The sequence below is a fragment of the Rhinopithecus bieti genome, unplaced genomic scaffold (genome assembly GCF_001698545.2).
Source record: "Rhinopithecus bieti isolate Rb0 unplaced genomic scaffold, ASM169854v2 scaffold_9899, whole genome shotgun sequence".
NCBI classification, from domain to species: domain Eukaryota; kingdom Metazoa; phylum Chordata; class Mammalia; order Primates; family Cercopithecidae; genus Rhinopithecus; species Rhinopithecus bieti.
In genome coordinates, this window is record NW_016806979.1 from 6,183,899 (window position 1) to 6,210,203 (window position 26,305).

General features: G+C 50.9%; 1 protein-coding gene across 1 annotated transcript; it reads left to right on the plus strand.

Annotated features, from left to right (window-relative positions):
• The first annotated feature begins 914 nt into the window (after positions 1-914).
• On the plus strand, positions 915-26,305 carry IL12RB1 (interleukin 12 receptor subunit beta 1). The gene is made up of 17 exons (XM_017879562.1): positions 915-918; positions 1,139-1,198; positions 2,691-2,805; positions 3,503-3,672; positions 7,151-7,290; positions 8,510-8,540; positions 8,967-9,086; positions 10,863-10,945; positions 12,094-12,331; positions 14,407-14,574; positions 15,606-15,743; positions 17,835-17,990; positions 20,971-21,105; positions 22,992-23,088; positions 24,094-24,169; positions 25,231-25,422; positions 25,703-26,305. Exons 1-16 carry the CDS (start codon positions 915-917, stop codon positions 25,396-25,398), a joined length of 1,899 nt encoding a protein of 632 aa, XP_017735051.1. The 3' UTR covers positions 25,399-25,422; positions 25,703-26,305.

The following is a 26,305-nucleotide window of genomic DNA, read 5'->3' on the forward strand; positions in this document are numbered from 1 at the left end:
GAATACATGGATGATTGGATAGATGGATGGGTAGATGGGTGAATGGATAGATGAGTACATGGATGGATGGATGGGTAGGTAGGTGGGTGGATGGATGGATGGATGGATAGATGAATGCATGAATTCATGGGTGGATGGCGGACAGATGAATAAATACATGGATGGATGGGTAGATGGGTGGATGAATACATAGGCAGATGGATGGATGAGAGGTGGTAGGTGGGTGCATACATGGGAAGGTGGGTGGGTGTGAGGGCTGATGATCACTTGGGTGTAGACCCCAAGGCCGAGCCCTTCTCCCCACACAGTGCAAGGCCAGGGATGTCATTATGTCTTCATTGCCTTTGCAGCTGCCTGCAGAACCAGTGAGTGCTGTTTTCAGGACCCACCATATCCGGATGCAGACTCAGGTTCGGAGCAGTTCCTCATTGTTGGCTGAGAATTACGTAGGGCTCTACCTGACCCCATCTACAGCAGCCCCTCCTATGGCCTCTGCCACCCAGCCGAAGACCCAGCCCCGCCTGTGGTCTTGGGAGACCCCACCCCACCACCTGCTGGCCCATTCTCAACAGGTTCAAGGTGCCCTGGAACAGCCAGCCGCCTCTCTGAACCTCATCACTTCCCTAGCATGGTCTCAGGGCTGGTGTCTATGTCCGTTCAGATTGGTCGGTACATGGGAGAAAGTACCTTTTAAGCATTTTGAAGCCGCCCCCCACCCAATAAATTATTGGAACATTTTATTTTATTTATTTGTTTATTTATTTATTTGTTTGTTTGTTTTTTCTTTTTGAGACGGAGTCTCGCTCTGTCGCCCAGGCTGGAGTGCAGTGGCATGATCTGGATCCACTGCAAGCTCTGCCTCCGGGGTTCACACCATTCTCCTGCCTTAGCCTCCNAGATGAATGCATGAATTCATGGGTGGATGGCGGACAGATGAATAAATACATGGATGGATGGGTAGATGGGTGGATGAATACATAGGCAGATGGATGGATGAGAGGTGGTAGGTGGGTGCATACATGGGAAGGTGGGTGGGTGTGAGGGCTGATGATCACTTGGGTGTAGACCCCAAGGCCGAGCCCTTCTCCCCACACAGTGCAAGGCCAGGGATGTCATTATGTCTTCATTGCCTTTGCAGCTGCCTGCAGAACCAGTGAGTGCTGTTTTCAGGACCCACCATATCCGGATGCAGACTCAGGTTCGGAGCAGTTCCTCATTGTTGGCTGAGAATTACGTAGGGCTCTACCTGACCCCATCTACAGCAGCCCCTCCTATGGCCTCTGCCACCCAGCCGAAGACCCAGCCCCGCCTGTGGTCTTGGGAGACCCCACCCCACCACCTGCTGGCCCATTCTCAACAGGTTCAAGGTGCCCTGGAACAGCCAGCCGCCTCTCTGAACCTCATCACTTCCCTAGCATGGTCTCAGGGCTGGTGTCTATGTCCGTTCAGATTGGTCGGTACATGGGAGAAAGTACCTTTTAAGCATTTTGAAGCCGCCCCCCACCCAATAAATTATTGGAACATTTTATTTTATTTATTTGTTTATTTATTTATTTGTTTGTTTGTTTTTTCTTTTGAGACGGAGTCTCGCTCTGTCGCCCAGGCTGGAGTGCAGTGGCATGATCTGGATCCACTGCAAGCTCTGCCTCCGGGGTTCACACCATTCTCCTGCCTTAGCCTCCTGAGTAGCTGGGACTACAGACGCCCGCCACCACACCCGGCTAATTTTTTTGTATTGTTTTTAGTAGAGATGGGGTTTCACCGTGTTAGCCAGGATGGTCTCGATCTCCTGACCTCATGATCCACCCGCCTCGGCCTCCCAAAGTGCTGAGTGCTCACAGGCATGAGCCACCTCGCCTGGCCTATTTATTTATTTTTGAGACAGAGTCTTGTTTTGCTGCCCAGGTTGGAGTGCAGTGGCCTGATTTCAGCTCACTGCAACCTCCACCTCCCAGGTTCAAGCCATTCTCTGGCCTCAGCCTCCCAAGTAGCTGGGAATACAGGTGCTCGCCACCACAACCGGCTAATTTTTGTATTTTTAGTAGAGACGAGGTTTCACCATGTTGCCCAGGCTGGTCTCGATCTCCTGACCTCAGGTGATCCACCCGCCCCAGCCTCCTAAAGTGCTGGGATTCCAGACATGAGCCATCGTGCCCGGCCATGTTGTTGGAACATTTATGCTCATAATGCACCCTGCAAAGGGTCTGACACTGAGCAGACACACCGTCCATTCTCTTGTTTGATAACGATTTACTGAGCACCTTCTATGTGCGCACATGGATCTAGACATAGGGGGCTGTGAACTCAACTGACTTTCCAAGACCACAGCCTAGTGGAAGAGATAGACAACAGGCAAACAAATGTCTATACTGCATGTGATGATGTGTTTTGAAGAACCAGAGGAGGGAAGCTGGGGCCCAGGGCACCCCCCCCAAAAAAAACAACACCAGAAGGAGGGTGAGGAATAGAGAGGGAGGTGGCAGGACATCTGGCCTCTTTGAGGATGAGTTAGAAGGCTGAGGATTCCGAATAGGTTGAGGCGAGAGATGGCGGGAGATGAGGTAGGAAGGACGCAGGGAGGGTTTAGGCTGAGGTGACAGTGAAAGATGTAAGCAGGACAAAGATTTGTCCTGGGCACAAAGACCCCTCCAGACTCTGGTCTGTTCCCAAGCCTACAGGATCTCTTCCAGGCTCAGCCTCGGGCCCTAGGGACCTGAGCTGCTATCGGATATCCAGTGCTGGTTACGAGTGTTCCTGGCAGTATGAGGGTCCCACAGCTGGGGTCAGCCACTTCCTGCGGTGCTGGTGAGGACCCCTCTACCGTTCCTAAACCCTCACCCACCATCCCACTCTTGCTCCAACCCCCTCTGGTGCCCCTACTCTCGGATGTGTGATCTTGGCTGGGTCAACACTCCTTCCTGGGCTTCTGTTTCTCATCTAAGAAGAAAAGGTTGGAGGATTGTGGGGGGGAGGGGGTGGTCAGCGAGGGTAGGCATCCCAGGGTGGGTGGCCATGAGGGTCTCTCTAGTCCTTCTTTTTTCTTCACCCTTTCACTTATTCATCCATCCATCCATCCATCCTTCCATCCATCCATCCATCCATCTACTTACTTGTTTCTTTTTTCTTTTTTTGAGACGGAGTCTTGCTCTGTTGCCCAGGCTGGAGTGCAGTGGCATGATCTCAGCTCATGGCAAACTCTGCCTCCCGAGTTACAGTGATTCTCCTGCCTCAGCCTCCTGAGTAGCTGGGACTATAGGCACACGCCACCGCGCCTGCTAATTTTTGTATTTTTGTATTTTTTAGTAGAGACAGGGTCTCACCATGTTGGCCAAGCTGGTCTTGAACTCCTGCACTCCAGCCTGGGCGACAGAACGAGACTCCATCTCCAAACAAACAAACAAACAAACACCAATAAAATGATGCTGGGATTTGATGCACAAAGTCGGCTGTGGGGTCCACCAGGACCCCAGACTCGGCACTGACACCCTCCTTCCTGCTGCAGCCTTAGCTCCGGGCGCTGTTGCTACTTCGCCACAGGCTCAGCCACCAGGCTGCAGTTCTCCGACCAGGCCGGGGTGTCTGTGCTGCACACTGTCACACTCTGGGTGGAATCCTGGGCCAGGAACCAGACAGAGAAGTCTCCTGAGGTGACCCTGCAGCTCTACAAGTCAGGTAGCACCTTGTTCTCCCCGCTGTCCCTTTTATACCCAGAGGCCATCAGGCTGCAAGGCTGGAGCTGGAGGGGGATTCCTGGCCCCTGGCAAGGGACTTGATACTACTAGCCATTGTCACTTCATGTAGTGTCACACAAACACTATTGTGACAAAGCAGTCTTTCATGGTCCTCTTACTAATCCCCTATTCCTGGGCACTTAGGCTGCTTCTGGTTTCTCTCTGCTGTCCATAATGCTGCCAGGACCTACCTGGGTTCTTAATACCTGTTCTCACGATTCTAAATCATGTATTTGTCCGGGCGCGGTGGCTCTCACCTGTAATCCCAGCACTTTGGGAGGCTGAGGTGGGCGGATCACGAGGTCAAGAGATCGATACCATCCTGGCCAACATGGTTAAACTCCACCTCTACTAACAATACAAAAATTAGTCAGGCGCAGGCCACGCACGCCTGTAGTCCCAGCTACTGCGGAGGCTGAGGCAGGAGAATCATTTGAATCCAGGAGGCAGAGGTTGCAGTGAGCTGATATTGAGCCACTGGACGCCAGCCTGGTGACACAGTGGGACTCCATGTAAAAAACAACAGCAACACACACAAAAAAGGCAAAACATTTGCCTGGTGTGGTGGCGCATGCCTGCAATCCCAGCTACCCAGGAGGCTGAGGCAGGAGAATGGCTTGAACCTGGGAGGCAGAGGTTGCAGTGAGCCGAGATCACACCACTGCACTCCAGCCTGGGTGACAGAGCAAGACGCTGTCTCAAAGAAAAAAGAAAAGAAAAGAAAAGAGTGAAGGAAATCATGTCATTTGCCACAACATGGACAGAGATGGAGGACATTATGCTGCGTGAAGTTAGCCAGGCACAGAAACAAAAATATTGCATGATCTCACTTACATGTATAATCTTTAAAAAAAAAAAAAAAGGCAAGTATCTAGACACCAAAAGTAGAACCGTGGTTACCGGGGATGGGGAGAAGGAGGAAATGGGGGAGATGTAGGTCAAAGGAATAAAATTGGCTGTTACACAGCATAAATAAGTCTAGAGTTCCAATGTACAGTACAGAACTATAATTAAAAATAGCATATTGTATACTGAAAATTTGCTAAAATAACAGATTTTAGGGCTGGGTGCGGTGGTTCATGCCTGTAATCCTAGCACTTCAGGAGGCCAAGTTGGGAGGATCACCTGAAGTCAGGAGTTCAAGACCAGCCTGACCAACATGGTGAAACCCCGTCTCTACTAAAAATACAAAAATTAGCCGGGTGTGGTGGCAAGCACCTGTAATTCCAGCTACTTGGGAGGCTGAGGCAGGAGAATCGCTTGAACTTGGGGGATGGAGGTTACAGTGAACCAAGATCACACCACTGCACTCCAGCCTGGGTGACAGAGCGAGACTCTGTCTCAAAAAAAAAAAAAAAAAAAAAAAAAAAAAAAAATAGTTGTTCTTATCATACACCAAAAAAGTAATTATAGACGGTGATGGATATGTATATATATATATTTAAGAGATGGGGTCTTGCTATGCTGGTCAGGGTGGTTTTGAACTCCTGGGCTCAAATGATCCTCCTGCCTTAGCCTCCTGAAGTGTTTGGAGTATAGATGTGGGCCCCTGTGCCTGGCCATGGATATGTTACATTGCTTACTGTAGTAATCATTTCACTATGGATATGTACATCAAACCATCATACCTCTTAAATTTATACAATGATATAATAAAGAATCAGGGCCAGGCGCGGTGGCTCAAGCCTGTAATCCCAGCACTTTGGGAGGCCGAGGTGGGTGGATCACGAGGTCAGGAGATCGAGACCATCCTGGCTAACATGGTGAAACCCCGTCTCTACTAAAAAAAATACAAAAAACTAGCCGGGCGGGGTGGCGGGGCGCCTGTAGTCCCAGTCTACTCGGGAGGCTGAGGCAGGAGAAGTGGTGTAAACCTGGGAGGCGAGCTGCAGTGAGCTGAGGATCCGCCATCCGACAGAGCTGAGACTATGTCTTCAAAAAAATAAAAAGAAAAAAAAAAGAATCAGGTCAGGGTTATGGCCGCCAGTGTAGCAAGACTAATTTATGCTAATTTTATGTCTCTCTTTAGGTCAGTTCCTTGAAACGGATCTAAACTAAGTACAATTTCCCCGAGAGTCTAAAAAAAAAAAAAAAAAAAGAATTGGCTGGGCCCAGTGGCGCTCAAGCCTGTAATCCCATCACTTTGGGAGGCCGAGGCAGGCGGTATCACCCCTTCAAAAGACAGGCCACGTTTTGTGAATGGCTTGTCAGAATTGATTATCCTCTGCCAAGGATAAACCCGGCGGGTGTTAAATATTTTAAGATATCGCGGGAGCAGGATCCTGTTATCAATCTTTATTAAAATTACTTATTTGGCCGGCGCACCGGTGGCTCAAGCCTGTATCCCACATTTGGGAGGCCCGAGACGGGCGGGTCACGGAGGTCAGGAGATCAAGACTATCCTGGCTTAATACGGTGAAACCCTTTCTCTACTAAAAAATACAAAAAACTTGCCAGGCGACGGAGGCGGGCGCCTGTATCCCAGCTACTCGGGAGGCGTGAGGGCAGGAGAATTGGCGTAAACCCGGGAGTGGAAGCTTGCAGTGAGCCAAGATCCGGTTCACTGCACTCCAGGCCGTGGGTGACAGAGCCAGACTCCGTCTCAAAAAAAAAAAAAATTATTATTTATTTTTAATAATTTAATTTAATTTAATTTATTTTTTTGAGACAGAGTCTTGCTCTGTCACCCAGGCTGGAGGGCAGTGATGTGATCTCGTCTAACTACAACCTCTGCCTCCCGAGTTCAAGCGATTCTCTTGCCTCATTCTCTCAAGTAGCTGGGATTATGGGCGTCCACCACCATGCCTGGCTAATTTTTGTATTTTTAGTAGAGACGGTGTTTCACCATGTTGGCCAGGTTGGTCTTAAACTCCTGACCTCAGATGATCCACCCGCCTTGGCCTCCCAAAGTGCTGGGATTACAGCCATGAGCCACTGCGCCTGGCCATATTTGTTGATTTTTTAGAGACAAAGTCTCCCTCTGTCTCCTAGACTGGAGTGCAGTGGTGCGATCAGGGCTCACTTCAGCCTCAACCTCCTAGGCTCAAGTGATCCTCCCATCTCACTCTCCTAAGTAGCTGGAACCACAGTCATGAACTACCATGTCTGGCTAATTTTTATGTAGAGATGGGGGGGTCTCACTATGTTGCCCAGGTTGGTCTCGAACTCCTGGACTCAAGTGATCTTCCTGCCTTAGCCTCCCAAAATGCTGAAATTACAGGGTGAACCACCATATGTGGCTTGTGTATAAATCTTGACTCTTTGAATCATAGTATACCAGGCTTAGCTGGGACCTGAAAGGTGTCCGCTAATTCATATTTAGGGATTCAGTTGCTTACCCTGGACCGGGTGGATTTTCAGGGCCCATTAACTGACATACGTGTGGGCTGCCCCTCGCCAATCCCTGCCTCTGCTTCCAGTTAAATATGAGCCTCCTCTGGGAGACATCAAGGTGTCCAAGTTGGCTGGGCAGCTGCGTATGGAGTGGGAGACTCCGGATAACCAGGTTGGTGCTGAGGTGCAGTTCCGGCACCGGACGCCCAGCAGCTCATGGAAGTTGGTGAGTTTATTTCCCAAGTCCAGGGTGGACACGGGCCTCTCCAGGGCACCTTCACCCCCAAATCAGTCTCACCATCACTGCGTCTGTCCCTGCTCCCAACCAACCCCACTCTAGCCCCTCAGGTGGTTTCTTCTTTTTCTTTTTTCTTTTTTTTTGAGATGGAGCCTTGCTCTGTTGCTAAGGCTGGAGTGCAGTGGCACGGTCTCAGCTCACTGCAACCTCCACCTCCCAGGTTCAAACGATTGTCCTGCGTCAGCCTCCCGAGTAGCTGGGATTACAGGCAAGCACCTGCCACCACGCGCAGCTAATTTTTGTATATTTAGTAGAGACAGGATTTCGCCATGTGGGCCAGGCTGGTTTCAAACTCCTGACCTCAGGTCATCTGCCCACCTTGGCCTTCCAAAGTGCTGGGATTACAGGCACGAGCCACCGCGCCTGGCTCCCACTAAAATGTTTTAAAATAATTTTTTTCTTTTGGAATAATCTTCGATTTTCAGAAATGTTACTATATAAACTAGTGCAGAGAACGCCCAAATACCCCTTACCCAAACTCCTCTAAATGTTAATGTCTTACATAAACTCCAGGCATTATTTGAATGTCACCAATTTTTCCAGGAATGTCTTTTTTCTGTTCCCAGATTCAATACAGGATCCCACGTTGTGTTTAGTAAAATAATTATTAATTTTAAAATTTAGTTATAATAATTTTTTACTGCTTTATGTTTCTAAAAAAGGTTTGAACCTAGAGAAGGTTCTCTAGTAATTAACCATAGAAATAATCCCTGATTATTTCTTTGATTATATAAATAATTAAAGGTATAGTCTTTAATTTAAAAAAATTTAGCCAGGTGCGGTGGCTCACACCTGTAATCCCAGCACTTTGGGAGGCCGAGTTGGGGTGGGATTGCTTGAGGCCAGGAGTTTGAGACCAGCCTGGGCAACATGGTGAAACCCTGTCTCTACCAAAAATGCAAAAATTAGCCAGGTGTGATGGTGCGTGCCTGTAGTCCCAACTACTCAGGAGGCTGAGGCAGGAGGATCACTGAGCCCTGGGAGATGGAGGCTTCAGTGAGCCATAATTATGCCACTGCACTCCAGTCTAGATGACAGAGTGAGACCGTGTCTCAGATAAATAAGTAAATAAATACATAATTGTAAAACAGCAAATATTTTTCAGCATTAAAACGCAAAACAATATATGAATACGTTCTTATTCTAGGGTGACTGCGGACCTCAGGATGATGATACTGGTGAGAATAATTATAGTAATGACAACAGCAGCTGCAACAAGTTGGCATTAATTGAGCGCCTACTGTATGCCAGGTCCAATGCTGAATTTTTTGTATGCCTCTTACCCTGCCCCATAGTTCAGTATTGGATTATTTCCATATTCCAGGTGGGGAAACAAATCAAGACTTGGAGGGGGTAAGAAGCCTTTGGGCAAGGTCATGACCCAAGGGATGGCCATGGCCGGGACTTGAACTGAGGACAGGGATGGATGTGGGTGATCCTGGAGGCCCTAAGAGGACAGGGCCTGGCCTGCTTCTGCTGAGCCCCCAGGACCCAGCACATGGCTCTGTACACAGTTGGAGCTCGATAAGTGCATGATGGCTAAGTGACTGGTGCCAAGTCCTGGACAATTCTTACAGCCTGATGTTTGACCTGCTTCTCCCCAGAGTCCTGCCTCTGTCCCCTGGAGATGAATGTGGCCCAGGAATTCCAGCTCCGACGACGGCGGCTGGGGAGCCAGGGGAGTTCCTGGAGCAAGTGGAGCAGCCCTGTGTGTGTTCCCCCTGGTAAGATCACTCCGGGCACAGGAACAGGGGCAAGCGTTAGAAATAAGGCAGCAGCTGGAGGTGGTGGTGCACCCCTGTAGTTCGAGCTGCTCAGAAGGCTGAGGCGGGAGGATCACTTGAGGCCAGTGATTTGAGACCAGCCTGGGCAATGTAGTGAGACCCCATCTCTAAAAAATAAAATAAAATGGGGCCGGGCGTGGTGGCTGATGCCTGTAATCCCAGCACTTTGGGAGGCTGAGGCGGGCGGATCACTTGAGGTAAGGAGTTCGAGACCAGCCTGACTAACACAGTGAAACCCCTTCTCTACTAAAAATACAAAAGTTAGCTGGGGATGGTGGTGGGAGCCTGTAATCCCAGCTACTTGGGAGGCTGAGGCAGGAGAATCACTTGAACCCTGGAGGTGGGAGTTGCATTGATCGGAGATCACGCCACTGTACTCCAGCCTGGGCGACAGGGCCAGACTGTCTCAAAAAGTAAAATAATAATAATAATAATAATAATAAAATAAGATGGAAAAAGAAATAAGGCAGCAGGTATTAGAAACAAGGTGGTAAGTGTTAGAAATAAGGCAGAGGGAGAAATGGGTGCTCAAACCCTGACAATGTGGCATCTGGTCTTGCTGCACTCACTTTAGGGTTTTTTGTTTTGTTTTAAGACAGTGTCTTGCTCTGTCACCCAGGCTGGAGTGCAGTGGTGCAATCTTGGTTCACTGCAACGTCCCCCTCCCAGGTTCAAGTGATTCTCCTGCCTTAGCCTCCCAGGTAGGACGACAGGTGACCACACCCTCACCCAGCTATTTTTTTTATTTTTAGTAGAGATGGGGTTTAACCATATTGGCCCGGCTGGTCTCGAACTCCTGGCCTCAAGTGATGGTCCCGCCTTGGTCTCACAAAGTGCTGGAATTCCAGGCATGAGCCACTGCACTCCGCCCACTACAGAGCTTTATCAAGTGAGAATCATGAGGCTGAACCTCACAGTGTCTCAAGGACAATGTCACCTACAGGTGGCAGGGTGTACTAAATGGCTGCTGCCCTGACCCTGGGTAACAGGGAAATGAGTGAGAGGGTTTCAAATCATGCAGAAAGACCTAGTGCTGTGGTTTATGCCTGTAATCCTAGCACTTTGGGAAGTTGAGGCCTGAGGGTTGTTTGAGGCCAGGAGTTTGAGACAAGCCTGGGAATCAAAACGAGACCCTGTCTCTAGTCTATAAAACAACAGCAACAACAACAAAACCCTGCAGAGAAATACATTTGCATTCAAAGAGAAACTTAGAGGCCAGGCGAGGTGGCTCATGCTTATAATTCCAGCAGTTTGGGAGGCTGAGGCAAGCAGATCACAAGGTCAGGAGTTCGAGAACAGCCTGACCAACATGGTGAAACCCCATCTCTACTAAAAATAAAAAATTAGCCAGGCGTGATGGTGCCCGCCTGTAGTCCCAGTTACTCGGAAGGCTGAAGCAGGAGAATCGCTTGAAACCGGGAGGCAGAGGTTGCAGTGAGCCAGGATCGCACCATTGCACCCCAGCCTGGGCGGTAGAAAACAAACAAAAAACAAACAAACAAACAACAAACCTTAGACAACATGAAATTACAGGTGGCAGTTATCCCTGGGGATGCGAGCGGTGTTAATTTTTCTTCCTCCAGTTTTTTCTCTTTTCTGCAATTTGGGGCAGCAAGGGATTTTCACTTTGTGAATGTGGAGAATCCATCATTTACAAAGAAAACATCCATCAGTCTTTCCTCCCAATTCATCTGGTTGGTTTGGTTCTGATTGCAGAAAACCCCCCACAGCCTCAGGTGAGATTCTCAGTGGAGCAGCTGGGCCGGGATGGGAGGAGGCGGCTGACCCTGAAAGAGCAGGTAACGGGGCTGTCACAGGGCTGTGGGGTGGCCTGGGATGGGGAACAGGAGGCAAAAGGCTGGAGGCCGATGAGCAAGTGGGAGATGGAGGGAGGAGAGTAGAGGTGGCAGTAAGTGGGCAGATTGTGGGTTTAACTCCAAAGGTCATAGGGAGCCATGGAGTGTGTGTGAGCAGGGGAGGGACATGACTGGACTCAGATGTTCACAGGCTTTCCCTGGCTCCTGTGTGAGAAACAGAGTGTGTGGGAGTTGCACAGAAGCCAGAAGGCCAGGAAGGAGACGATGATGACTGCATTTGCCTGGGTAGCAGGTTATTGCTTTAAGTCCCAGAACAGGCCGGTGTGGTGGCTCACGCCTGTAATCTCAGCATTTTGGGAGGCCGAGGCGGGTGGATCACGAGGTCAGGAGATCGAGACCATCCTGGCTTACACAGTGAAACCCCGTCTCTACTAAAATACAAAAAAAAAAAAAAAAATTAGCCGGGCGGGGTGGCGGGCGCCCGTAGTCCCAGCTTTTCGGGAGGCTGAGGCAGGAGAATGGCGTGAACCCGGGAGGCGGTGGAGCTTGCAGTGAGCTGAGATTGCGCCACTGCACTCCAGCCTGGGCGACAGAGTGAGACTCTGTCTCAAAAAAAAAAAAAGTCCCAAAACAACCCATTAAGTGCAGTCTGATTAGCCCCATTTTACAGAGAGGGAAACTGAGGCACAGAGGGACTATTTCTGTTGAGACAAAACTGGCAAATATTCCACTCATTGACTTTACCATAGTCGTCTTAGCCAGGTCCCTAATGGGCTGTTACTATAAAGCTGTAGCAAAAATCCTTTACTTCCTATGTTCCTCTAACTCAAATTCCTTTCCTAAGGAAAAATGTTCTGCTTGAGGTAACTGGGTTAAAGATGGAAACATTTTTTTTCCTGAATGTCAGTGGGTTTTGTCAATTTCCCACTTCCCCCAAATTAGATGTGTGCTGGCGGTGAATGGCTGTCCACTTTGCCAGCATTGAGGTTTATTATTTTTTAAATTTTTGATGCATGTTATCGACTGTGGCCTTTGGCCAAGTCTGTCCTCATAGGCTGTGTTCTGCTGTCTCCCTATGAGATGATGAATGTGATCAGGTCCCCACGAGCTGTCTTTCATACTCCTGACAGCCAACCCAGCTGGAGCTTCCAGAAGGCTGTCAAGGGCCAGCGCATGGAGCGGAGGTCACCTACCAACTGCAGCTCCACATGCTGTCCTGCCCGTGTAAGGCCAAGGCCACCAGGACCTTGCCCCTGGAGAAAATGCCCTATCTCTCGGGTGCTGCCTACAACGTGGCTGTCATCTCCTCGAACCGATTCGGTCCTGGCCCAAACCAGACGTGGCACATTCCTGCTGACACCCACACAGGTGCCTCCTCTGGGTGGGGAGGGCGGTATGAGGGCCCCTCAGAGCTGAGCACCTACTCTGAGCCTCAGCTAGACCAGGGTGAGAGGAGTGAAGCAGAAAATTTTAAAGCAGTGCCTAATTTAGGGGTATATCAAAAATTCAGTAATCAGCCGAGTGCAGTGGCTCATGCCTGTAATCCCCATGCTTTGGGAGGCCAAGGCAGGTGGATCATTTTTAGTAGAGATGGGGTTTCACCACGTTGGCCAGGCTGGTCTCGAACTCCTGACCTCAGGTGATCCACCTGCCTTGGCCTCCCAAAGCATTGGGACTACAGGCGTGAGCCACCATGCCAGCCTAATTTTTGTATTAAAAAGTAGAGATGGAGTTTCACCATGTTGCCCAGGCTGGTCTCAAACACCTGCCCTCAGGTGTTCCACCTGCCTCAGCCTCTCAAAGTGCTGAGATTACAGGTGTGAGCTACCGTGACCGACCTACTATTATTATTTTTGAGCTAGGTTCTCAGTCTGTTGGCAGACTGGAGTGCAATCATGGCTCACTGCAGCCTTGAACTCCCAGACTCAAGTGATCCTTCTGCCTCAGCCTCCGGAGTAGCTGGGACTATAGACGTGCACCACCACACCTGGTTAATTTTAATTTTATTTTATTTTATTTTTTTATTTTATTTTTTTTTTTGAGACGGAGTCTTGCTCGCCACCCAGCTGGAGGCAGTGGCCGGATCTCAGCTCACTTGGCAAGCTCCGCCTCCCGGGTTACGCTCATTCTCCTGCCTCAGCCTCCCGAGTAGCTGCGGGACTTTACAGGCGCCCGCCTCGTCGCCCGGCTAGTTTTTTTTTGTCATTTTTAAGTAGTGAGACGCGGGTTTCACCTTGTTAGCCGTGGTCTCGATCCCTGACCTTCGTGATCCCAACCCCGTCTCGGGCCTCCCAAAGTGCTGGGATTACAGGCTTGAGCCACCGCGCCCGGCCAATTTTTATTTTTTGTAGAGACGGGTCTCCCTATGTTGCCCAGGCTGGTCTCGAACTCTTGGGCTCAAGTGATCCAACCCATCTGCACCTCCCAAAGTGCTAGGATTACAGGTGTGAGCTGCCACACCCAGCCTGATCCCGTATCATGGTGAAATGGTGCCTGTAAAATTCTCAGCATTGGCTTGGCACATGCAGTCGGTACTCAATAAATGGCTGTTGCTATCCCCAGAATTGCAAGCAGTATCCATCTCTGACATTCGTGCAGACACCCTGGCGGGAGGGAGTGGGAGAGATTTGCCCAGGGACTGAGTGGGTGTGTGCTCGTGCTTCTGAGTTTGGCATGAGATCACCAGTGGGGCCAGTCAGGCCGGGGAGGCCTGGTCTTGCATCTCACTCTCCGCCCAGGCGAGGCAAGCAGTGGGCGGCCAGGTATCTGCCGCAGCCGGAGACGCCTACAAGGCTGGAGGTGGGTGTAATGGCAGTACAGGAAGCCCTCATGGTGAATATCCTGGTAAGGAGACAGCAGTTAGGCTGGAGGAGGACTCAGCTCATTCAAACACCATCTGCTGACTGGATGCGGCGGATCATGCCTGTATCCCAGAACTTTGGGAGGCCAAGGCAGGTGGATCACTGGAGGTCAGGAGTTTGAGACCAGCCTGGGCACACGGTGAAACCTCGCCTCCACCAAAAAAAAAAAAAAAAAAAAAAAAAAAAAAAAAAAAAAAAAAAAAAAAAAATTAGCTGGGCATGGTGGCACGTGCCTGTAGTCCCAGCTACTCGGGAGGCTGAGGCAGGAGAGTCGTTTGAACCCGGGAGGAGGAGGTTGCAGGGAGCCAAGATCATGCCACTGCACTCCAGCCTGGGTGACAGAGCAAGACTCTGTCTCCAAAGAAAAAAAACAAAAAAAAAAAACAAATGCCATCTGCTACCCACTTTGTGCCTGGCTCCCTAGGCAGCCTCCAGTGCAGGGAAACAGCCAAACACAGACACCCCTGGCCTGTAGGGTCAGAGGTATAGACGAAAGGGTGGGAGAGAGGCTGCAGGAGCCAGAGAAGGGGGCTGGGGAGAGGGACGGCAACTGTCTGATGGGTCTCTCCCCTCTCCTTCCAGAAACAGTGGCTCTGAATATCAGCATCGGAACCAACGGAACCACTGTGTATTGGCCAGCCCGGTCTCAGAGCACGACGTACTGCATTGAATGGCAGCCCATGGGCCAGGACGGAAGCCTTGCCACCTGCAACCTGACGGCGCCTCAAGACCCGGATCCGGCTGGAATGGGTAATGGCCTGGAACGGCCTGCCTCTGCTCCTCCTCTGTGCCCTCCCTTTTAGCTCCTGGTGGGTTCAAACCTGCAGGGAAGGCACATAGCGGGTGTCTAAGGCCCAGAGAGGTGTTGCTGCTTACTCGAGGTCATACAGAGGTAGGGACAGGGTGAGGTTCGGAGCCTCTCACCCATATGGGTCTGGAACCTCCTGCTGGCATCCTGAGCTCAGTGCCAGGCAGATCACACACCTGTAGGTAATGAATCTCACATCCTAAGATGTTTGTTAAATATTCAACTGCGCCAGAGAAGGTGGCAGTTCGTGAGATGCTGGTGGCAAATTAATGAGGAGTCTTTAGGGAAAGGGGGGGACTGCGAGGCTCAGGTAGACTCTCATTCTCCTGCTTCCTGCTCTGGGCCTTGCCAGAGCCCCAGAAAGCCCCAACCTCAGCCTGTTCCTTGAGGAATTCACAGCCTGAGGAGACAGAACTGGACACGGAACCCCTGACCTCATTGGCCTGGTGCGGTGGCTCACGCCTATAATCCCAGCACTTTGGGAGGCTGAGGCAGGTGGATCACCTGAGGGCAGGAGTTCAAGACCAGCCTGGCCAACATGGAGAAACCCTGTCTCTACTAAAAATATAAAAATTAGGCAGTCGTGGTGGTGCACATCTGTAATCCCAGCTGCTCAGGAGGCTGAGGCAGGAGAATACCTTGAACCCGGGAGGTGGAGATTGCAGTGGGTCAAGATCGTGCTATTGTACTCAAGCCTGGGTAACAGAGCAAAACTCTGCCTCAAAAAAAAAAAAAAAAAGAAAGAAAAAGAAGCCCTGGTTCCACGGAGTAAGGGCTGGGTTAGAGGAGGATGGGGATGGGGTTGGGTGCATTGCATAGAGAGGAGATCCTGGAGGAGGGGATATTGGTGCAAGGGCTTTGAAGCATGAGTAGGAGTTTTCTGGGGGTTCCCGGCAGATGGCACAGCCAGTGCAAAGCTGCAGAGGTGGGAACACAATCTACTGAATGGCCTGGCCTTTGCTTATCCTTCCAGCAACCTACAGCTGGAGTCGAGAGTCTGGGGCAATGGGGCAGGAAAAGTGTTATCACATTACCATCTTTGCCTCTGCGCACCCAAAGAAGCTCACCTTGTGGTCTACGGTCCTGTCCACCTACCACTTTGGGGGCAATGGTAAGTACCCAAACCTGCAGGTTTACGTTATTTTTTCTTTTTAAATAATTTTAAAAAATAGAGGCTGGGCATGGTGACTCACACATGTAATCCCAGCACTTTGGGAGGCCAAGGTGGGTGGATCACCTGAGGTCAGGAGTTTGAAACCAGCCTGGCCAACATGGTGAAACACTATCTCTACTAAACATACAAAAATTAGCCAGGTGTGGTGGTGGATGCCTGTAAGCCCAGCTTCTCGGGAGGCTGAGGCAGGAGAGTTGCTTGAACCCACGAGGCAGAGGTTGCAGTGAGCCGAAATCGTGCCACTGTACTCCAGCCTAGGCGACAGAGCAAGAACCTGTCTCAAAATAAATAAATAAAATAAAATAGAGACAGGGTCTCACTGTGTTGCCCAAGTTGGTCTCAAACTCCTGGACTAAAGCAATCCTCCCACCTTGGTCTCCTGAAGTGCTGGGATTACAGGTGTGAGCCGCTGCACTCAGCCACCTGCAGGTTTATCTCTATGGAGGATTCAGCAGGAACTTTCAGTGTCAGGAGAAGAAAACGAGCATTTAGAGGCACCTGCAGCATGTCAGGCCAGACATATGGAGGTCAGCTCAGTGGGCAGCAAAGACATTCTGAGTGGCATTGTTCATATTTTTCTTTTTTTGGAGACAGAGTCTTGCTCTATTTCCTAGGCTGGAATGCAGTGGCACAATCGTAGCTCACTGCAGCCTCAAACTCCTGGGATCAAGTGATCTTCCCACCTCAGCCTCCTGCGTAGTTGGGACTACAGGCGTATGCCACCATGGATGGCAAATTTTTTTCTTTCTGTAGAGACAGGGTCTCGCTATGTTGCCCAGGCTGGTCTTCTGGTCTTGAACTCCTGGGTTCAAGAGATCCACCAGCCTCAGCCTCCCAAAGTGCTGAGATCACAGGTGTGAGCCATTCTGTCTGGCTTAACAGCGTTGTCCTTTTTTTTTTTTTTTTTTTTTTGAGACAGCATCTTGCCATGTTGCCCAGGCTGGAGTGCAATGGTGGCATAATCTTGGCTCACTACAACCTCCGCCTCCCGTGTTCAAGCGATTCTCCTGCCTCAGCCTCCTGAGTAGTTGGGATTACAGATGTGTGCTACCATGCCCAGCTAATTTTTTGTATCTTTAGTAGAGACAGGGTTTCAGCATGTTGGCCAGGCTGGTCTCAAACTCCTAATCTCGTGATCCACCTGCCTTGGCCTCCCAAAGTGCTGGGATTACAGGTGTGAGCCACTGCGCCCGGACAGCATTGTCCATTTTATGGATAAGAAAACTGAGGCCCAGGGAAGGAAAATGACAGTGACTGAGTGGCAGAACCAGAATTAAAACCCAGCCCACCTGACTCTGTGGCCAATGCTACCCCCGTCTCTGGACAGTGAGAAGCTGAGCATTCAGGAAGTGCTCAACCAGCACTCCTTTTTTTTTTCTTTTTTTTTTTTTTGAGACAGAGTCTCACTCTCTGGCCCAGGCTGGAATGCAGTGGTACGATCTTGGCTCACTGAAACCTCTGCCTCCTGGGTTCAAGCAATTCTCCTGAATCAGCCTCCCGAATAGCTGGGATTACAGGCGCCCACCACCACGCCCGGCTAATTTTTGTAGTTTTAGTAGAAACAGGCTTTCACCATGTTGCTCAGGCTGGTCTCGAACTCCTAACCTTAAATGAGCTGCCCTCCTTGGCCTCCCAAAGTCCTGGGATTACAGGCATGAGTCACCGTGGTGGGCTTTTTTTTTTTTTTTTTTTTTTTTTTAAGACAGGGTCTTGCTCTGTCGCCCAGACTGGAATGCAGTGGTACCATCTAGGCTCACTGCAACCTCTACCTCCTGGGCTCAAGTGATTCTCCTGACTCAGTCTCCTAAATAGCTGGGATTACAGGTGCCCACCACCATGCCTGGCTAATTTTAGTATTTTTAGTAGAGAAGGGGTTTTGCCGTATTGGCCAGGCTGGTCTCGAACTCCTGGCCTCAAATGACTCACCCACCTCGGCCTCCCAAAGTACTGGGATTATAGGAGCGAGTCATTGTGCCAGGCCTCGACCAGCACTCTTGGCGTTTACTATGACAATGGTACTGGTTGCAGCCTCAGCAGCTGGGACACCGCACCATGTCTCAGTGAAGAATCATAGCTTGGACTCAGTGTCTGTGGATTGGGCACCATCCCTGCTGAGCACCTGTCCCGGCGTCCTAAAGGAGTATGTTGTCCGCTGCCAAGATGAAGACAGCAACCAGGTGTCAGGTACGTGAGGCAGTGCAGACGTGGCTCAGGTAAGAAGGGAGGATCCTAGCCTGAGATCTCCTTTGCTGTGTGACCCTGGGCACCTTGCTGTCCCTCTCTGAGCCTTGGTTATCAGACCTTTAAAACAAGAGAATTGGCCGGGCACGGTAGCTCGTGCTTGTAATCCCAGCACTTTGGGAGGCCAAGGCGGGTCGATCAGCTGAGGTCAGGAGTTGGAGACCAGCCTGACCAACTTGGAGAAACCCCCTCTCTCCTGAAAATATAAAATTAGCTGGGTGTGGTGGCGCATGCCTGTAATCCCAGCTACTTGGGAGGCTGAGGCAGGAGAATCGCTTGAACCCAGGAGGCGGAGATTGCAGTGAGCCAAGATTGCACCGCTGCACTCCAGCCTGGGTGACAGAGTGAGAACTCTGTCTCAAAAAAACAAAACAAAACAAACAAAAAACAAAACAAGAGAATTAGACTTCAGGGTTTGTTTTTTTTTTAATTTAATTTAATTTAATTTTTATTTTTTTGAGACAGAGTCTCGCTCTGTTGCCCAGGCTGGAGTGCAGTGGCTGGATCTCAGCTCACTGCAAGTTCCGCCTCCCAGGTTTACACTATTCTCCTGCCTCAGGCTCCCAAGTAACTGGGACTACAGGTGCCCGCCACTGCGCCCGGCTAATTTTTTGTATTTTTTAGTAGAGACAGGGTTTCTTTTTTTTTTTTTTTTTTTTGAGACAGAGTCTCGCTCTGCCCCCAGGCTGGAGTGCAGTGGCCGGATCTCAGCTCACTGCAAGCTCCGCCTCCCGGGTTCACGCCATTCTCCTGCCTCAGCCTCCCAGAGACAGGGTTTCACCATGTTAGCCAGGATGGTCTCGATCTCCTAACCTCGTGATCCACCAGTCTCGGCCTCCCAAAGTGCTGGGATTACAGGCGTGAGCCACTGCGTCTGGCCTTTTTTTTTTTTTTTTTTTTTTAATTTTATAGCCAGGGACTCACTCTGTGCCCAGGCTGGAGTGCAGTGGTGCCATCATAGCTCACTGCAGCCTCAACCTCCTGGGCTCAAGCGATCCTCCCACCTCAGCCTCCCTAGTAGCTGGAAACAGAGGTACACACCACCGTGCACAGTTAATATTTTATTTTTTGTAGAAACAAGGTCTTGCTATATTGCCCAGGCTGGGGTTTTTTTCTCTTTTTTTCTTTTCGAGAGGGAGTCTGGCTCCGTCACCCAGGCTGGAGTGCAGTGGCGCAATCTCAGCTCACTGCAACCTCCGCCTCCCGGGTTCAGGCAATTCTCCTGCCTCAGCCTCCCAAGTAGCTGGGATTACAGGCACCTGCCACCATGCCTGGCTAATTTTTGTATTTTTAGCAGAGATGGGGTTTCACCGTGTTGACCAGGCTGATCTCGAGCTCTTGACCTCAGGTGAACCACCCACCTTGGCCTCCCAAAGTACTGGGATTACAGGTGTGAGCCACCATGTCCGGCCTTGCCCAGGCTGGTTTCAAACTTCTGACCTCAAACTATCCTCCCACCTTGGCCTCCCAAAGTGCTGAGATTAGTTGTGAGCCACTGCACCCAGCTGAACTTGAGGGTCTTGATCACCCCTTGCAGACCCTGGAGAAAGCTGGGTGGGCACCAGCCAAGTGCTTATGGTGTGTTGGGTTCATCCATGGGAGGCTGCCCTTCACATGTAACAGCAGCTGGACTCTCATCAAGCAGGGATGACTTGTCTCCATGCCACAGATGAGGAAACCGAGGCCTGGAGGGGGGATCTGATGAGGGACAGGAAAGCCCACAAAATGGGGTTTAGCTGGGAGGGTTCTTGGCTTTCCCCAGGAAAGAGTTCAAGCGCACGTTGGTAGTGTTAGAAACTTTTACTGAAGTGGCCATGTACAGCAGCAGCAGAAGTCCTGCTCCTTGCAGAGCGGGAACACCCCACAGGCAGGGTAGTTACCTCTCATATTTATACCCGCTTTTAATTATATGCAAATGAAAGGTCAGTTTATGCAGAAATATCTAGGATGAGGGTGGTAACTACCGGGTTGTGGGATCATTGCCATGGACAGGGTGGTAATTTCTGGGTGTTGCCATGGTAATGGTAAACTGACATGGCACACTGATGGGTATGTCTTATGGAAAGCCCAGGACCTGTTTTACCTAGTCCTCAATTTGGTCCTGTGTCCAAGCCCTGCCTCCAGAGTCCAATACTGCCTCCAACCTCAGATCCATCTGCCCAAGGATCCAACAAGTCATCGGCGCGGTGGCTCACGCCTGTAATCCCAGCACGTTGGGAGGCCGAAGTGGGCGGATCACTTGAGGCCAGGAGTTCAAGACCAGACTGGCCAACATGGTGAAACCTCATGTGTATTAAAAATACAAAAAATTGCCGGGCGCGGTGGCTCAAGCCTGTAATCCCAGCACTTTGGGAGGCCGAGACGGGCGGATCATGAGGTCGGGAGATCGAGACCATCCTGGCTAACACGGTGAAACCCCGTCTCTACTAAAAAATACAAAAAACTAGCTGGGCGAGGTGGCGGGCGCCTGTAGTCCCAGCTACTCGGGAGGCTGAGGCAGGAGAATGGCATAAACCCAGGAGGCGGAGCTTGCAGTGAGCTGAGATCCGGCCACTGCACTCCAGCCTGGGTGACACAGCGAGACTCCGTCTCAAAAAAACAAAACAAAACAAAACAAAAAATTAGCTGGGTGTGGTGGTGGACACCTGTCATCCCAGCTACTCAGGAGGCTGAGGCATAAGAATTGCTTGAACCTGGGAGGTGGAGGTTGCAGTGAGCCGAGATCACACCATTGCACTCCAGCCTGGGCAGCAGAGTGAGACTNAAAAAAAAAAAAAAATATTGAGTTGAATGGGTGCATTAAGAGAAGAGATTTTAGCAAAATGCCTATGAATCCCCACCCCACCCACAGGCTGTGGTAGCCCAGCCTGGCCTCTGAGGAGTAAAAGGGTCCCAGGATTCAGGATTGCCTCTCCCACTGCAGAGCATCCCGTGCAGCCCAGAGAGACCCAAGTAACCCTCAGTGGCCTGCGGGCTGGTGTAGCCTACACAGTGCAGGTGCGAGCAGACACGGCGTGGCTGAGGGGTGCCTGGAGCCAGCCCCAGCGCTTCAGCATCAGTGAGTGGAGGGGGTGGGACCCAGTTATTTGCACTGCACTTCCCATAATGATCTTAGCAGCCCTTCCCTCACCCTCATTCCCTCCATGGCTCCCTACCGCCCTCAGAAGAAAGTAGCAGCTCAACCTGCTCCCACTGCCTTCTCTTGTAGCTTTCTCTCACACTCCAGGAGCCTTGCCCGTACAGGCCCTTCCCTCCCTCCTGCCTGGAATGTTTGTTTCCCCATGGTCCAACTCCTATTCATCCTTCAAAACTCAGCTCAAAAGTTCCCTCCTCCAGCAAGCCTTCTCTGCCTCCTTCTGGCCATGCCCTTGTCTACAACTGTCCCTCCTCCCTGGTCTGACACCGTGGATTGGGGGTAGATGTGTCAAAGTATCTGGGGGCTCTTGGGGATGAGGGAGGTGCAAGAATCTGTTCATTGAGCGAGACCTAAATCAATGCAAAAATAAGGAGGTAGGCCGGGCGCGGTGGCTCAAGCCTGTAATCCCAGCACTTTGGGAGGCCGAGGCGGGCGGATCACAAGGTCAGGAGATTGAGACCATCCTGGCTAACATAGTGAAACCCCGTCTCTACTAAAAAATACAAAAAACTAGCCGGGCGAGGTGGCAGGCGCCTGTAGTCCCAGCTACTCGGGAGGCTGAGGCAGGAGAATGGCGTGAACCCGGGAGGCGGAGCTTGCAGTGAGCTGAGATCTGGCCACTGCACTCCAGCTTGGGAGACAGAGTGAGACTCCGTCTCAAAAATAAAAAAATAAAAATAAGGAGGACGCAGGTGAAGCCCAGTGCGGTGGCTCACGCCTGTAATCCCAGCACTTTGGTAGGCTGAGGCTGGAGGACTGCTTGAGCCCAGGAGTTCAAGACCAGCCTGGGCAACATGGTGAGACCTCATCTCTACAAAAAAATATTTTAAAAATAGTGGGGTGTGGTGGTACACACCTGTAGTCTCAGCTACTCAGGAGGCTGAGGTGGGAGGATGGCTTGAGCCCAGGAGTTCAAGGTTGCAGTGAGCCGTGACCGCACCACTGCACTTTGGCCTGGGCAATGGAGCAAGACCCTGTCTCAAAAAAAAAAAAAAAAAGGAAGAAGAAGAAGGAGAAAGAAGAAGAAGAGGAAGAGGAAGAGAAGAAGAGGGAGGAGGAGAAGGAGGAGAAGGAAGAGAACAACACAGGCTCTGTTGTCTGGGGTGCATGGTTATAAGAGATTCAGAGATCAAATGATCCCTGTACCTGCCACGGTGCCCTTTCAGTTCCAAGAGAACCAACTGGAAGCCAGAGAACAAAAGAGTCAGGGTTGGTATGGGGCAGGCAGGCCTGGGTCCAGGGGCAGCCACAGTGCCCTATGTGTAGGCTCTTGGAATTACAGAGTCTTTTTTTTTTTTTTTTTTTTTTTTTTTGAGACAGATTTTCTCTCTTGTTGCCCAGGCTGGAGTGCAATGATGTGATCTCGGCTCACTGAAACCTCTGCCTCCCGGGTTCAAGCGATTCTTCTGTCTCAGCCTCCCAAGTAGCTGGGATTACAGGCGCCTGCCACCACGCCCAGCTAATTTTTGTATTTTTAGAAGAGATGGGTTTCACCATATTGGTCAGGCTGGTCTTGAACTCCTGACCTCAGGTGATCTGCCCGCCTTGGCCTTCCAAAGTGCTGGGGTAACAGGCATGAGCCACTGTGCCCGGCCTGGAATTACAGAGTCTTGAACACTTCCTGCATGCCAGGCCTTTATTCCTTGACAGCTACTGGGCAGGTGGGTTCTGTGGTCTCCCAGTGAGAAGCCTGTGGCATGCGCACCAGGGTCAGCAGCAAGTTCATGAAGAAACCGGGCCCTCCCAGCTCCTTCCCTGAGGAAGAGGCAGGAGGTAGCCCTCTGCCAACCCACGCTCTCCCACCCCAGAAGTGCAGGTTTCTGATTGGTTCATCTTCTTCGCCTCCCTGGGGAGCTTCCTGAGCATCCTTCTCGTGGGCGTCCTTGGCTACCTTGGCCTGAACAGGTAACTGACACCTCTTACTGTTACCATAGTGATGGTAATGATGCCAGGCAGGGGAGCCCCAAAGTGGAGCTTAGCCCACTGATTGGGTTCTTGGCTCTGCCTAGGAAAGAATTCAAGGGCAAGCCAGAGGTAGAAAAAAACAGCTTTACTGAAGAAGCAATTATAGCTCCGTGACTGCCTCTGCAGAGCAGGGCTTTCCTGTAGGCGGAGAGTAGCCACTGAGAGCGGTTTTGCAGTCAGATTTATACTTACTTTTAATTGCATACAGATTAAGAGGGCAGTTTATGCAAAATTTCTTTTTCTTTTTTCTTTTCTTTTGTTGTTTCCTTTTTTGAGGTGGAGTCTTACTCTGTCACCCAGGCTAGAGTGCAGTGGCACGATCTTGGTTCACTACAACCTCCTCTTCCCGGGTTCAAGCCATTTCTCATGCCTCAGCCTTCCAAGTAGCTGGGACTACAGGTGCGTGCTGTCACACCCAGCTATTTCTTTTGTATTTTTAGTAGATACAGGGTTTCACCATGTTGGCCAGGCTGGTCTTGAACTCCTGACCTCAAGTGATCCTATGCAGAAATTTCTAGGGAAGGGTAGTAAGTTTTGGGTCCTTGGGTCATTCCCATGGAAAGGGGCGGTGACACTGGTGGGCATGTCTGATTGAAAGCTCCTTTCAAGCCGAGCGCAGTGGCTCATGCCTGTAATCCCAGCACTTTGTGGGGCTGAGGCTGGCAGATCGATTTAGGCCACAGATTGGACACCAGTCTGGCCAACATGGCGAAACCTGTCTCTACTAAAGATACAAAAATTAGCCGGGTGTGGTGGCACGCATTTGTAATCTCAGCTACTCGGGAGGCTGAGGCAGGAGAATAAGTTGAACCTAGGAGGCAGAGGTTGCAGTGAGCTGAGATCGCGCCACTGCACTCTAGCCTGGGCAACAGAGCGAGACTCCATCTCCAAAAAAAAAAAAAAAAAAAAGTTCAGCTCCTCTCACCATCCCCCTTTCCTCTTCAGGGCCACACGGCACCTGTGCCCGCCGCTGCCCACACCTTGTGCCAGCTCCGCCATTCAGTTCCCTGCAGGGAAGGAGGTAAGGACTCCTTTTCTAATCCTAAGTCTTTTTATTGGGTGCACACGCTGGACAAGGGTCACGCATTAGCTCATTTTATTCTCCCCCAATCCGTCAAGGTAAGGACTCCAAAACCAGGGCTCCAAACCCCTTCCCATTTTAAAGACAGGCAAGCAGAGGTCCATTTCCTGGCACTAGAAACAGAACTCAAAGTGGCTTTATTATAAAGGGCACCTGATGGAAAAATCCTAAGGGAGTGGGCTTCTAGATATGGCTGAATCCAGCGACTGGGGTCTATCTCGGAGCTGCCCGTTCAGGGTTCTCCACCAGGCATGCCGAGCCTTCTCTGATTGGAAGCAAGGTGTCCATTCTCCCCATTAACTGGGGCAAAAGTCTCAGGGCCATCACTGATTGGTCCAGGTTTGTTCACAGGCTCTTCCCTGAGCCTATGGCTGGAACCAGAGGGTTAGGGAAGGGTCTGATGGGTAGGCTGGCCAGGGTCACATGACCAGTGCTAGAGCTGAGGAGGGGCCACTGCACTGTCAGCCACACCATCTGTGAAAAGAGGGGAGGGAAATTTCCCAAAGAGAGAGGGAAGTGCTCTTCCTAAGAGGGGCTGAATGGGGGTCAGTGAGGCAGAGTTCATCCTCAAATTGGTCTCTCTATCTATATATATATATATTTCTTTTTCTGTGGAGTCTTGCAATGTCACCCAGCCTGGAGTGCAGTGGCGCCATCTCGGCTCACTGCCACCTCTGCCTCCTGGGTTCAAATGATTCTCCTGCCTCAGCCTCCCAAGTAGCTGGGATTACAGGTGTGCACAACCAAGCTCAGCTAATTTTTGTATTTTTAGTAGCGATGGGGTTTGGCCATGTTTGCCAGGCTGGTCTCAAACTGCTTACCTCAAGTGATCCACCCGCCTCAACCTCCCAAAGTGCGGGGATGACAGGTGTGAGCCAGTGTGCCCATCCAGGTCTCAGGATTTTAGAGAATTTAGCCAGCAGAGACCTGGTCCGTTCCATCCTGCTGTGGACAGGAAGTAGAACTCTGCTCACAGCTGTGGCCCTACCCTCCCTCTGCAGACTTGGCAGTGGATCAACCCAGTGGACTTCCAGGAAGAGGCATCCCTGCAGGAGGCTCTGGTGGTGGAGATGTCCTGGGACAAAGGCAAGAGGACTGAGCCTCTTGAGAAGACACAGCTACCTGAGGGTGCCCCTGAGCTGGCCCTCGATACACAGCTGTCCTTGTAGGATGGAGACAGGTGCAAGGCCAAGGTCCTGGGGCCCAATGGGCCAGACGGTCAGGGGTGCAACCCTGCCCCGGGGGTGGGGGGCTAGATGTCCATCGCTCCTGGAGATCAGGGCCTGTAGGCTTGAGGGAGAAATGGGAACATCCACTTTGTCTTACACACACAGGAAGAGCGACTATCTCAATCACAACGGCTGGTTATTAAGCACTTATGGCATACCCAGCCCATTCCATCCACTCACATGATTCCCTGCCAAATTTCCACAACCGCGCCCTGAAAGGAACCATAACTGTTGTATTTTACAGATATGATCGCTGAGGCTCAGAGAGGGGGATGACTCGCCTGAGGATACGCAGCACACACAGGAGTCAAATTTGGACCCAAATAACCCAGAGCTCCTCCAGGCTCCAGTGCACCTGCCTCCTCTCTGCCCGGCACCTGTTGCCACGCATCCTGTGGGGGAACCCTAGATGCCGCCATGAAATGGAAGCTGCTGCACCCTGCTGGGCCTGGCATCCGTGGAGCAGGAGCAGACCCTGCCATTGACCTGTTCTGGAGTAGAATAGACTGGGAATGGGGGCAAAGGGGGCTCAGATGGATCCCCGGACCCTGGGCTGGCCATCCACCCCCAGGAGCACTGGATGGGGAGTCTGGACTCAAGGGCTCCCTGCAGCATTGTGGGGTCTTGTAGCTGGGAGGATCCAGGCCTATGGGGGAAGGGGACTGTAAACAGTGTGGAAAAAATGATAGTCCTCCCATCCCATCCCCACCCCCCTATAAAATGGGGGTGATGATAATGACCTTACACAGCTGTTCAAAATCATGGTAAATGAGCCTCCTATTGGGTATTTTTTCCCGTTTGAAGCTTGAATGTCCTCAAAATCTCAAAACACGAGACTTTGAGTTCA

Coding starts and splice junctions, on each gene's coding strand:
- IL12RB1 (XM_017879562.1), top strand. Junction 2,806..3,502: donor AGCCACTTCCTGCGGTGCTG/GTGAGGACCCCT, acceptor TTCCTGCTGCAG/CCTTAGCTCCGGGCGCTGTT. Junction 9,087..10,862: donor CCCTGTGTGTGTTCCCCCTG/GTAAGATCACTC, acceptor TTCTGATTGCAG/AAAACCCCCCACAGCCTCAG.